Source organism: Lygodium microphyllum, chromosome 1 (assembly GCF_053477565.2).
Source record: "Lygodium microphyllum isolate KBCC chromosome 1, Lygodium_microphyllum_v1.1.10, whole genome shotgun sequence".
NCBI classification, from domain to species: domain Eukaryota; kingdom Viridiplantae; phylum Streptophyta; class Polypodiopsida; order Schizaeales; family Lygodiaceae; genus Lygodium; species Lygodium microphyllum.
Genome location: NC_141135.1, coordinates 123,150,480 through 123,165,266, shown reverse-complemented (window position 1 = coordinate 123,165,266; position 14,787 = coordinate 123,150,480). Strand labels below are relative to the sequence as shown.

The following is a 14,787-nucleotide window of genomic DNA, read 5'->3' as shown; positions in this document are numbered from 1 at the left end:
TTAACATTTAATGATATTGGAGTTTTCATTGATGTATACCACTTAAGAAATAAAGACAAGCAATTTGAATACTAATTTAGTGAATTGTAGTCGAAACTTTCAAGTGGATATCGTTGATGAATTAAACATCAAGACCAAAATGCATTGCAGTACACAAGCTCTAATTGATCTTGCGATAGGCATCATTGCTGGTGGACGATTTGCCATTTGAACGTTACTAAATCTATCTTAGCTCCAATGCATTACATGAGAATTTGAGCTGCAACAAATAGTCCATGTCTCTAAATTCGCCATGCCATGCATTTGAAATCATTATGATCACGACTTGGGAACGAGGGCTTCATGTATATAAGGTACGACACCTCCACCAGAGATGGTGCCTTTGAAGAATCTATCTAGCTCTTCGTCTGTCCGGATTGCGAGCTGGAGGTGGCGAGGCGTGATCCTCTTGAGCCCGTGGTCTCTGCATACGTTTCCCGCCAGTTCAAGAACCTCGCCTGCCATATACTCCAACACGGCCGCTGTGTAGACGGCTGCCGTTGCGCTTACCCTTCCTGCTGCCGTCCTTGACTTGAGATGACGATGCAGGCGGCCCACAGGAAGCTGAAAACAGAGGCAAAGTTATACGGCGTCGACTCAGCATCTGATTCTGTTAAGGGTTTCCAGCTCCCGCTATAACACTAATTATTAATCATGAAAGCTTGGCCATCTCAAGAAAATTTCGGAACGCAAACTTTCTAATCACCACGAGAGCATCAGCAAACTTCTTAATCACAAAAAAGGCTGATCAAAGTAAGAGAAACTAGAATAAATATGATCAGTACATGTAAGCCAGCGCAAGCGGCCCTATTCGACGGCCTTGGCGGCAACATTGGCTTTGACCTTAGGTCCTGCTCCTCCTCGACGCATCTGCCCTTCCCACCAGCTTGGCTTCCATCAACCTGCGCCAAAACGCCTTATAAAAAAAGGTTTTGAGATTTAACACCTTATAAAACGTGCAGAGAGCTACAATTCGGTAATGAGAAGAGAAACTGCCGATCCGATTCGATAAGAATCATATTCTCAAAGGCTGGTCAAGTTAAGAAAGAGAAAGGGACGGCGGCGGCCGTGAGTACTGGTCACCTGTGAGGCACCGCCGCCAGCGAACGCAGACCTATGCGAGGCTTGCTGGAGCTCTTGCTCGTCCATCGCAACAGATTTCCGCTTCAACAGGAACCCCTTGAGGAGAACTTTACCCCTCCCCAGCCTGCTGCATCAGCCTTGCGCTTCAACGGACGAGAGAGAGAGAGAGAGAGAGAGAGAGAGAACGATCGCGCGCAGGAGACTAAAGACTAAAGGATTGCTAGGACATTGCTCGCGATAATCTGATTTATACGCCCCATGAAACTTGTCCCGATTGGCTGTGGATATATATAGACACTATAAACTGATCTATCCAAAGAACACGTTTGTAGATATAATCTCTAGGTCGTTGTATTCTAACGTGATATCTTTTTAGATCAAGCAATTAGAGAATCCAAACATAACAATATCTAGTACCTCGTAGCACAAATGAAAGAAGCACCCCCAATTTATTACTATGGCCTCACTATGGCTCTCCTACACCCTAGGGATTAGCCTTAGGATGCACCATTTCAATATAAAGCACATGTTCAACATAGTCTTCTTTTTTAATGAAATGTTTCAAGAGAATTTAATCTTTATCACATTAGTCCCCAAGGAAATGATAATGTTAGATCTACAGCTTAGGAAACCTCATACTCAATGTGCGTCAATCATTCGAAAACAGCTGCTATGCATCTAGGAGATAGTTCTCATGATACCACGTATGAAAATGTGGATACAAATTAAATGTCACATGCGCTCAACCAAGTAAACTTATAAATTAATCAGTGTGAATGTACATAAAATTTTATTTTTATGGCTTCACTCTAGTATATTGTGTCATTGCCAAGGCAACACTTGAATAACCCATACTACAACCCTTTTTAAGACTTAAATCACACAAATCCTATATGATAGAATATGCATAAAATCAAAATTTGAATCATACTTAACTCCCACAATCCCCTTCTCCGTATCACTTAAGATTTTACATCAAAGGATAGGATAAATAGGTTTTTTATATAGTTTTCTTTGTGATAAAAGTATACCTATGTAGTATCTCTTCAATTGTTCATTCATGTTTTTTAAATGCTAAATTTTGATGTATTGTGTATGTTATGAGTATCTTATGTTATGAATTTTAAGCATAGGAAAAGCTCACTTAATCATTATTTAGATTGCAAATATGTTGAATTCTAGATATGCATTGCTTAGACACCTTAAAATTTTCTATTTGAAAAACTATTAGAGAAGAGCCTTTCTCAAGAAAACTAGTTTTTATGATGTGCTAAACTCAAAGGAGCACCTGGATGGAGTCTCTTGCTATGCAAAAGCTTCTTGTGGCCACGTCCAAGTGATACTATTTGTTTACGAGTTATATTATTTTATGTTGTATGTGTATATGTATGTGGGGTATTTTTCTTTTATTGGGGACTAGCATTTAAGGCATGAAGTCCCAAGGCTAGGTTAGGTGTGTTTGGGAGGTTTGAGCAGTTGTTCGTTTCCTATAAAGACATTGTTGGGCACTCTAAGAGCAATTTTTTAAAGTAGTCCTAGTGAACCTATTCTGCTAGCTTGCCAGGCAGTTTTTTCTCAAGATCCCTATTAGTTGGAAGGCAGATAGAGAAGCCTACCCAATAAAAGAAAGTGAACAAATAATGAATATATCTACGATATATATAAAGTAGTGAGGTGTGTAAAAAGGGGGTTCGAACCCCTTAAATAAGAAAATAAAAATATGAATTTTTTTGGAGAAAATGCTCAGGATGGTTGAAGCAAAAATAAAAGTGAGTCTAAGAAAAAGAATTTAGTGTTGCCTCGCGAGTGCTTGGTAGCTTCTTGGGTAGCAAGAACCAAGAAAGGACCTAAGACCAATGCCTTGTTCTTCTTGGGCCACAATATGCTCGACCCCTCTACTTTTTACATATCCAAGTATAGAATATTTAAAAAATATATGGTAAAATAAAAAGTTATATTATATTCAATAGACCAAGCTATAGTAATCCTTGCCTAGTAGAAGTGCCTAGTCTGGTTGTTCTAGGTTAGATAGGCAAGTTAGACCACTAGTTAGGATGACTCCTTTGATAGTTTTTTTAATCCGTTCCATGTTGCAGCAGTTGGTTAGTGACTAGCTCCATATCTTTGTCAAATTATACTAAGTCTTTCCTTCCTGGACATCATGCCTCCTTAATTTAGTTAGGGGTAGGGTAAGAGGTGTAGTTGTGTTTTATTGTGTATTCTTCTTTGTAGCACATTCACGCTCTTTATGGTTTATAGTTAAGCAAATCAGTTTGCGGATTCCATGGGCTAAGTCGCGCTATCGCATGGTCGCCAATGAGAGTAGATTTTAAAGTCAAACTTCGTGCAAAAGAAGCCTAAGACTCATAAAAGAGGCATTTTTGATGCAAAATGAAATAGTTACAGATCAAGGAGCTGGAGTTTTTCTAGATGAATTTGAATATTAAGAATCCATCACAAGTTTTTATTTGTCAATGGAAGTCCATTTGACCCCCTATTTAATGGCTACAAGGTTTGGCGTTACGAAGCAATTACTAGATCTAGAAGTCGCAAAGCATGCGATGAAGGCTAAGTAATAGATTTCCATGCTAGAAAGTCACGGATCTAGTTACATCACGATTTTGAGGTTTGCATCTTCAACTAGGACAAAATCACTTATGATCAAGTGTGAATATCAAAATTAAAACCACTTATTTTTGGAGTTATGTATTAATCATGGTTAGTAAGGAAGAAAACTTAAAATGCATTATGATATATGGAGATACAATTTTTTTCAGCGCCTCTTGGGCTTGAATTGTATTAATTTCTTGCTCTTCATCACTTTGATTCACGTGAAGAATGATGTAGTAATCAATAAGATCAAATTTCAATCTTTCTCTCTCTTGTTTCTCTCTCCTCTTTGTTTCTTGTTCATATGGCTATTTTATGAGAGAGGGAGGAAGGGTTGATTTGACAAATTGATGATGGATGATGATTTGAAAGTGTAACGGTACATATATCCGGTAATTTGGATGCATTAGCAACTAGAGAAAAGCATCAGTGACTCGATTTCCTTGAATTACAAGACAGAAATATGTGAATTTTTAAGTAAGCGATCTTTATTTAGTCTCTATGATGAACCATTAGTGCATACGATAAACAAATGATTGAAACATGTTTATTGATATCTGGGATTTTAGAAATTCATTTATTTTCCTCTCATATATTGAAAATAATAAAACTATAAAACTTGAAACACAATATTTAATCGAAAATAGGATTGTTCTTAGGTTTTGGGACTCAAATGATGTTTACATGGCATTAAAATGAGTATGATAATGGATCACACTTCTCATAAGTTACACATATAAGAAAACTAAAAAAACCCATTAAAAATAGTAGAATATTTATGAATGTTGAAGCATGAGGTTTTTTCTTAGTTGCCTTTATTTATATGTTAAATGGGTGTTTTAGAGCTTGTCTTTATGATAAATTATCATGAATCCTATATATATTTATGCAATCAATCTAAATGAAAACAGTAGGGGGTGTGGACTTGAAATGGAAAGATATTTGATTAAGTTCTAATTTATTTTCATATCTTAACATATAGGTCGTGGTTCATATAAGTTTTAAAGGGCTCAATAGGATGGTTTAGCTAGCCTGGTATTGTTCCTTAGCAACATCGCACAACAATGCTAATAGAAGGAAAGCATGACAATATTGTTTGTATACCTCACATTGGTTGGTTTTTAGTTAAGTTATTTGAGCATATAGTATCATACACTTGGTATCAAAAGATAAATTCCTTGATATATTGCAATTGTATGTCTAGGTGACAACCAATGTTGAGAGTGTAAGATTTTCCTTTGCTGTTGGATAGTGTGATATCTCGGGACTCTGGTATGTTCGTGTTCCACGAGTAAGATAGTGCATCTTAGAGCCAATCCCTGGGATGTAGGAGAGTTATATTGGAGCCACAACATTCTACTAATGGGGGAGCTCTTTGTGTATGTGAGAATTGAGGTGCTAGACACCTGTATGTTTGGATACTCCTGTTGGAGTTGGAAAGGGAAAAATATTGGACTCCAATCGATACAACTGTGTGATTTATTTAGAGTAGTGTATGATCCCAGGGGGTTCACTATAGATGTTGTATGGTGTCATGTGTGTGTAAGGAGGGGGGTTTTGGAAGGGGATACTTAAGCGTATGCATTAGAGGTAGACCCCTCGTAATTTCCTATATTGAACTTAAATGTAAGGAGGCGATAGAGAAAAAAAAGAAAGGGGGGATGCATTTGATCACCTCTCTCCATAGATTGGTTTCTCCATGGCATACAAGAGACCTTGACAAGTAAGGTTAAAATCCTAAACCCTCACATAGTAGGGTTATTAAACCTAAGGTTTCTAACAAAAAAAAACATTAGCAAACTATGATATGACCATTTTGATACTTTTAATCGCTTAGGATAATTTCAACTTTTTTTAAAAAAGTTAGTATATGTTCTATGAAGACTTACATTTAAGAAAGGGGATCCATGTATACATCTTATAAGCTTAAGTAGGGGGATATATTAGTCTTACAAGCTTCATAAATAGGGGTTTTTTTAGAAGTCCTTGCACACAAGAGACATGTCTTCTTTACTATGAGTGAACCCCCTGTGTGTATGATCTCCAGATGCTCTTGGTTGCAAGGCCATAAGGGTGGTTTAGTAAGCATAGGAGGCTTGGCTAGAGCCCTAGAGCTAGTGCTATCAAGCATGTTTTAGGTCCCAATAAGCAAGGAGCTATAGGAGGTCTAATGTTTGGAGATTACTTTCGAGTAGTAGTAGACATTATCTAGATAATCTAAGAACCAGTTATCTTGGAGATTATCCATTAAAAAATCAACTTATGACTATTGTAATAACCAAGAATATACATGGCTAAAGTTTATTTGGAGTCCCATACAAGGATTTTGTTTACCTTCTAAGGTTCTATCAATACATAGTGCTCTTGAGAGAAGTGCTTGGGTTTCTCCTACTAAGAAATCATCTAAACCTATTGATATTTGTATTGTTTGGACTATTTGTCTTGGAATTATAGCAAATTTTACATGTAATACATGGAGAGTTTGAATCATTAAGCTTTGTCTTTATATTGTGTAAAGGTTTTGGCAGACTTGGTAGAGGATTTTATGATTGATTCATGATTTATGGACATGTCTTGAAGATAACTTGATTTTTAGCATTCTTAGGATTCATTTGAATCTCCTAACTATTCTTTTCCTTCTCTTCTATCTCCTATTCTCTACTTCCTTCTCTCTCTAATCCCCGATGGATACAACCTTTCAACTAAAGCCCCTCTAACAATAGGCCGTGTTCCTTACCCTACCTCTTGCATATATATATATATGTATGTATGTATGTATATATATATATATATATATATATATATACATATATATATATATATACATACATACATATATATATACATATATATACATACATACATACATACATACATACATACATACATACATACATACATACATACATATATATATATATATATATATATATATATATATATATATATATATATATATATATATATATATCATGTCTTAAGTATGGGGACGCAAGGGTTTAGTTCATGGTCTAGTGCTAGGCCCTTGCTAATTAGACAAATTGATCTAGTAAGGTTTCAAGTGTGGGGATCCATCCCTACATGTCTCTTAGTATACACTGATGAACATGTCACTATATGATCTTTAAATGATGTAATGTCCTCTCTATGACATGTTGAGATCCCTTTTCCCATGTCCTTGTTCTGTTCCACCTCATCCCTTGGGTTTTTTCTTGTCTATTTGGCCATTTCTCTCGTTTTATCATTCTTTATGTGAATACACCCTATATTTATTGGAACTCATATTTGACCTTATATCCCTATTCGTCCCTTTGAATCGAACATTTTATTTTATTTTTCCTTTGTTCCAAACAACCATTCCTTAGTTATTAATTTTTGAAGAATTTCCCATGCAAATGTATCTTTCTCACTCTAAAACTACAATTTGACCTTATAACCTTGATCTTCCTCTTTTCTTGGACATGTTTTTTATTTACAGCCCATCATTTTGACACACAAATTGGTCATTGTTAAATTTTACATGTTTTTAAAGAAAATTTATGTTCCTTTCTATTTTTCCATGTGAACTTTCTTTCTTCTAATCAGAATGGTATGCTACTTGGCTAGCCTTGAGCGCGCATCCAATTGGAAAATTTTCCTTATTCCTCCGCTTTGTTTGAACACATTAATTTCATGTTATTAACTTTTGATTATTTTTTCATATATATTTTTGATATTTTTTCATGTCAACAATCCCTCTTGCCATTGAAACAACATTTTGACATGACAGCCCTATCAAACACCACTCCCCTGAAATTTTTTCTTTTTGTTACACTATTTTAAATTATGAATTATCTCAAACTAATTTATGTTCCACTTTTCGTGTGTGTTTTTGTCATTTTCCATGTGAACACTCCTATTTCTCACTAGGTCTATGCTTTGATTTGATAGGCATGTCCATCTTCTCACATTACACATTTTTTCTTCTTCTTGCACTCCATTTCAATGATTGGACTTTTTGTTATTAATTTCTAATCACATTTTCAAGTGTATTTTTTACAAATTTTTCATAAGAATACCTATTTTCCATGTCATCCATATCATTTGTCTGGTCCATCCTTTTCCCTCTATCATCATACCCACTTTTCATTTTGCCACATATAAATCCAGATCTTGGCAAATTAAAATTTTTGACTTTTTGCTCTCCTTTCCCTACATGTCCGCGTGACTGTTAGATTTTTGCATTGACATGCATGCCGTCAGTTTGGTGTCTTGCAGCACCCGTCCGTGCTCCTCCCCTTGCATTTGTTCCTAGTACCAAACATTAGGAGAAATATGGACTCTCTTTTACCCCCCCTTAAGGAGTGAATAAAGAAATATAAGCCTAACCAATGAGAAAATTGGCATTCCATATTCATGTAACATGAATCTTCTACCCATATCTTGGCCTAAATCTTCCCTCACCAATAAAATAAGGAAAAATGTGGGGAATATAATGCTGACACTTCTTGGAAGTTTGTGACTCAAATTTTCACTTTTTTATTTTTTAATATTTGATTTTTCATTTCTTCCCTTTTCAGTTTCCTCCTCTTTCTTAGGTGGAACTCAAATTTATCATATCTCTTTCCCCGATTCTTCTTTCCTGACGAAATCTTACAACCTCATTTTTGCTTGCCCTATCTGTAATCCTGTGAAATTTCATTTCCTCTACACAAACACAAAGTGAGTTTCACATGTTTTATGAGAGCAAAGCTTGTTCTACCAAAGCCCTAAGATTTTCGTCACAAAACTTTACATGTATATTGTTCTCTCCAATGGATGTTTTATGGTAAAGTTTTATCTCATTTGGATAAAATCTATGCAAGTTATGTGCATTCTTTGACATGTAATTTTTGTTGTTTTGGTACTCTAGGAGTCTCTTACAGTCAAGAACAATGATATTTTGAATACTCAACTTATTCTTCAACATCTTACGGTTTCTTTGTAAACAAAGTTAGACGTATATTGTCTTGTTTTTTTCCTGCTCCATGGTTAAATTTTATCTCGTTTGGACAAAATGTATGCAGGCTATATGCATACTGAGTTTCCTTTTTTTACTCCCAAAGTTTTTGAGGATGGAGAACAATGATTTTTTAAAAACTCAACTTCTTCAAGCTTTGGGCTTCTTTACAAAGAGAGCCACATGTATATTGCCACTTTTTTCAGTTGCTCCATGGTTAAGTTTCAACTCATTTGGACAAAGCTATATGTATGGTTTGACTCGATATTTCTTTTGTTTTTGTACTCTAGGAATTTGTTAGTGAAGGAATAATGGTCTTGTTATAAGTCAACTTCTTATTCAACATCTTTGGGCTTCTTTGTGAAAATAATTACAGGTACAATGTCTTTTTTTTAATTGCTCCATTTAAATTTCATTTCATTTGGAGAGATAATTTACAAATTATACACATGCTGATAAGGAACTTTTCTATTTGGTTATCATAGATGTCTTCATGGAGGAAAAACATCAGTAACATACTTGCAGTAGAGGTCTTCGATAGGAAAGATAGTGGTAGTAATTACTATAAGTTGGATTGGATTTTGATACATCTGAGTACTCAAGGGAGTTTCAAGGTCAAGCATAGAGATGTTGCAAACCCTAGCAAACATTGGAAAGGTAGTATTTCAGAGTTCAAAACAGTGTTTAATGGAACAAGTACAATAACAGAAATGTTAATCCAACATGTTTATATGCACAAACAAATCTATGTACACGACAAGAACTACATTGCAAATTATAAACAAAACAGTAAGTTTTTAAATTTTATCATTGTTTATTCTTTTTTATCAAAGTTTTAAAAAAAATCTTTGCAGTGTTCTAATTCAATCCCATTTTACTAACAACTCTATATCCATCAACTTTGCATGAATTGCATAATGTGGAATGTTTGAGCGGCAAGATACATTTTTGGCATGGAGACTGCAACTCAAAATATCTTTTTATATAATTCATTGTATGTAGTAGAAAGCTAGAGATTGCAGCATGTCCCATTGTCACCACTGTCTAGTAGTGAATGGTTCATTGATAGCTTGGAGGTGTTAGGAGCATGTAAGTCCAAGATAAAATTTGACATCAATAGTACTATGAAACCCACCACATGCTCAAAAGATGTGCATCTTAGTTGGTTTATTCCATTCTCATTGTTTGCACATTTGTTTGGTTCATGTGATGTTCTGAAAAAAACAAAGATTACTTATCAATGTAAGTGTCCATCTGAGAAATGGATAAGTCAGCTATTGGGTGAGTCTTGGCAAGTCAAAAGAATACATTTTGATGAGACGATTGAATGCAGAGTCAACAAATCTGATCTCACATTCAGGTAATTTTTTTTACTACTTTGAATGCCTTGATTTAAGTGACATATATCTTGCTTAGATGAGTTGTTGTGTTATTCGCATTTACTTATCATTATTTTTATTTTTATTACAGGTATTTCATCACTATACAAACTTTGTGCATTCACTTTCAATATAGAAGATGACAACTTTTTCGAGGGGAGTGGATCAGTTTGGATCAAGATACTTGAGATGAGACACAAACAGCTCTCATAGATGTGGTTATCTTGTGGAATGGTCATAATCCTTTTGTGGTGCGTAGAGAGCCATTGGCCCATTTCTTTTCCGAGACAAGAAATCCAATTAATGTCCAATGAGCCCCTTTGAAACTTCTATTTCAAGTTAGATAATAGAAAAGTCAAGATTCGTATTGAGCAATCCATGACATGTAAACAATATGCTTCTCCACATATCATTGAGATAGTGGAGTCCATGTAATTTATTTAAAATAAAGAATGAATATAAACTTTTTTAAACTTATGAGTACTTTTAATTTAGATAATCTTAGTTTACTATGATCCAAGTATGCGATAATACACACTGTAATTAGTCAATCGTGCTTGTTAAAATCATAATTAAATTGTAGGTTGGAGTTCTATAATTTGTGTAATATTGTCTTTGCATAATGATATATTGTAGCTTGTCTCTTTTACTAAATTTTTACATTTAAATACTAAATTGGATCCAAGGGATTTTGAAGGTATTTTAATATTTTTTCTTAAAAATCTTCTATATTTTCTGTAGTTGGTCTTGAATATACTCAACGATCCAAGTATATTCAAGGATATAATAATGTAGAACGAAGAATTTGTCTGTATGAGTGATCTTAATGGTTACATTAAAGTATTGAAATAAAGAAACTAAGGTAAGAGTTTTAATTTGAAACTTTAGGGTGAAAAAAAAACATGTATTTAAAACCCTAGATACATAAAAGCTATAACTCCAAACTCATTCACTTTCATTCTCTACTTCCCTACACTTGTGCTCTCCTCCCTTCTCTGTTTGTGTGCAATGGCTACCACTCCCACCTTCCCTGCATGGATTAGCTCCACACACTACACACACATAGGAGACTAGATATACCCTAAGTTTTGCACAACCTTGAGTGTAGAGAGCTTGCTTTCCACTGTAGACCCTAGCTCTTGTATGTTAGCATCATTTTGTGATGCAGCAAACCCTCTCACCTGCTCTATTCTGGATTATGCTCTTAGATGGGTCCCCATAGATCTCCTATATAGTTTATGTGTTGGATCAAACAATGCAAAGGTAATAAATCGAGCTCTTGTGTATGTAGTGAAGGGGAGCTACAAGCTCTACCCCGAGACCTACGGACCACTTATTGCTCAAGTGTTTCGAGCCGAGAGGCCATGGCTACCTCTCACATAGCCGACGCGCAATGCCTACCTTATAGGTGTAGTGAGCTTACCTTGATGCTCGATCGAGTAACCTCCTCTTTCTTGCACACCGATAGCTCCACGATCCTTGAGGCAAGCTCAAGCAACCTCAATCCCTCTCCCATGAGCTTCATCCTCCATAGCCACGCACAAGACAAGAGAAGAGAAAAGAAGAGAGGAGGGGAAGATGGAGAGCTTCTTCTCCAAGATCCCTCACTCTCACACAATCACTCCCTCACACTCTCTCAATCCCTCTCTCAAGCACAAGCAAGAAGGCAAGAAACAAGAGAGGAAGAAGAAGAAGCTTTGGCCACACACAAGAATGAGCTTCTCATTCACTTTTCAACTTTATATACAAAACCCTAAATCCCTTTTGGGCGGTCATCCCCTTTTCCTCTTTTTTACATAGCCGGCCGTAGCCTAGGCCCTTTTCTCATTTCCCACCGTTCTAATCTATCCTATTCCCAACTAATGCATACAATTTGCACAGGAGTGAACTTGCTGCTCTTTTACAAGGTTTCGGGAGCGCTTTCACACTTAATGGTGTACTTTTTACTCTTTTACTTTCCTTGGGTGACTCTAAGACTTCCTGAGGGTCGTGCTCATGCTTTTAATTTTTTTAGGGTCTGGTTACCGGTTAAGGTACGTTTTTCTTCCTTTTGTTGTGTGCCTTTTTTGCTATTTCCATTTTTTCCATTTTCCGCTCCTCTGTGCTGTGGGAAACACGATAACATTACCCCCCTCCTAGCCAAGTGTCAGTCCCATGGCATTGTGGTGGGACATAGTGGCTAGTTAGGTTGGCTGCTAGGTGGAACAGGTAGGTGGATGACACTGCTTCCAATGTGGTTGGGTGAATGATGATGACCAGGAAAGATTCCGACGTGGTTTAGGCTTCATGAAGATACTCAGCATCTTTCTCACTGTTGTGGCGCCCCTTATGTAGCCAATCGTCTTTTGAGTATCAGAAACCCTTGAAGCAATAAGCAATCCCTTAGGAGGGTGGTATTGGAGGGATTTATTCTGGAGAAACCCCCCGAACGCTGTTTGCCTTGAAAATCTGTTGCTTTGATTGAAGATCCTTGTCTTTGAGTTGAAAGTCTTAAGTTTTGAGTTAAAGGTCTTCAGGCTTGTGGAATCAATAAGCGATCTGTAGATCTTGAGGCGTTGGGCATGGATCATTGGACGATGAGGTTCCAAGATCTATGCCAATGGCAGTTCTACCTTGACTTGGTTTAATCATGGTAGCCATCAGCAGGCAGATGGCTAGCAACATGAAATCTGTTGAGCCATTTAAACCTTAGCAACGAAGCTCCTGAAGTTGCAGTAATGGAGTCATGTCCAACTCATGGAAAAATTCCTTGTCATTGGAAGATGTAGTGGATGATCTTCTTTAGCCAAGCAGCCAGTTCTTGAAACACGAACATAACCTGCAAGAAAATTTGTGCTCTTCCTAGGGGGTGTGTCTGTCTCACTGTGTAGTGCATAGTGCACGTGCCAGTGGAACTGGGAGATGGGTCAAACCTTGGGCAAGCCCTTGGTAATGTCCCAAACTTGAGGACCTAGTTCGTGCGTGGTTGGAGGTGAGGTGCAAAACTTAGGGTGACAGGTCTGAAAGTCTTGCCCTTGATGTGCCCTAAGTGTGAAGTGGGGATGGGGCTAGGGAGAGCCCTAGATGCAGTGAGTGTGGTGCACAATAACAATGAAGGCAGACTGCAAGCACATGCGAAGTGTTCTCCTTGTTAACTTGCTTAGTAGTAGATTCATCTTTCAGCTTTCTTATTTTTTGCTCTTGTCTTTCTTTCTAGTCACCTTATCTTTGTTCCCTTGTGGCTTTTTCTCTTTTTGCTTTCTTTTCTTTTCTTTTCTTTTCTTTTATTTCTCTCCTTTTTTTTTTTGAGAATGAGAGAGATAGTACAATTGTCAAGGCATATCACACCCATTTAATCATGGGGCAGGTCGCAGGCATTGAGATAAGAATGCGTGACTTTGTAGGTATTCTTTAATATCGGCCTTAGCTCTCAAAGGAGTGGTTGACAAGAAAGGGTGATTACACCTTGTGGAGCAGGTGTCACTCATATTTTCTAAGAGCTCTAGACAGAAGGAAGGAAGGAGAGTAGCCCGCATCATTAACCTAGTCATAGCTCTACTATCTATTCCTAGGTTGATATCAAAGAAGAGTGGGGGGAGATGGGCTTCCTCTGCTGTGGGTTTTTGGAGTAGCAGGAATTTGATAAGTCAGAGGTAATTACAAGTGGTAAAAAATGCTCGATCTGGGTAGGAAGAGAAGTCTGCAAGGAAACGATTTATAGAAGGAAGTATATCTTCTAACCTAAACACTAAGCATTCCTCAGGGCTCCTAGCATTTACATTATATATTTTTGGGAAGTCGTAATCCCCATGCAAGTCTCTATCATAGTCCACTCCATGCCTACGGGGGTAGGGCATGTAGTTAGGATCATTGCGCTCTTCGGGGAGTGAACTGCAAAAGGCGGTCCATGCATCAAAATTGATGTCCCAAATCCTTCTCCGCCATTTCGGTTGTGCCTCGTAGCCTTGGACGGTTTTGGGAACCAGATTGACCTTATCTTCCCAGTAATCCTGTGGTTCTTGTCACCACTTAGTTATTATCAAGCCCCTCTCTTCAATCCACCTATTTGCAAGTTCATTAGCTAGATCCTTGATCTTGGCTAAGACTCTAGAGGCAAGGCCCGGTCCAGAGAGCGTGGAAAAGCAAACGAGAGCTCAAACGGCCTTTTCTGGAACACTTGCTGATGCCAGATGACCAACTCCTGGGACCAGTCTACAGGATGTGCATTATCTCTCAGTGGCATGGGCTCTTTAGGAACTTTTCTTGGAATTGTGCGTGGTCGGCATTGGGCCTCCTCAGCTAATTCTTGTCTTCTCCTCCTTGCTGCAACTATACGCTCAGGCAGATGGACATCTGCAGGTTCTTCCTATGGGAGATCGGGTTGAGGCGGACTCGGCATTCTTTGTTGCTCTTCTTCATCACCTTGCTCGAAATCGGGACCCTCTTCGGCATGTCGCTCATCCACAGATGGGATGACTAGCGGTGGTGGTGGTGGTTATTCATGTTTCTCAAAACCTAACTCCTTGAGCTCAGCAATGGAAAGGCCCGTACAACGTAAGTAGTGAAATTGTTGCTCCTTAGTGATCCCTGTATTTGTTGGGAGCTCCCACTCTTGAAGACCATATCTTAGAGCTCGGGTGGTTAGCTCCAACTTTCTTTTCACCTTTTCCACTAGATCATCGCCCTCAGCTTGTGTGACATGGAGTGCCGTGTTGAGGA

The 14,787-nt window shown here is 37.5% G+C and overlaps 1 protein-coding gene across 1 annotated transcript; it reads right to left on the bottom strand.

Moving 5' to 3' along the window:
- Positions 1 to 318: 318 nt before the first annotated feature.
- Positions 319 to 1,188, bottom strand: LOC148041633 (uncharacterized). The gene is made up of 3 exons (XM_087692534.1): positions 1,123 to 1,188; positions 825 to 941; positions 319 to 603 (listed from the first exon to the last, which is right to left on the bottom strand). Exons 1-3 carry the CDS (start codon positions 1,186 to 1,188, stop codon positions 319 to 321), a joined length of 468 nt encoding a protein of 155 aa, XP_087548660.1.
- Between the last annotated feature and the right edge of the window lie 13,599 nt (positions 1,189 to 14,787).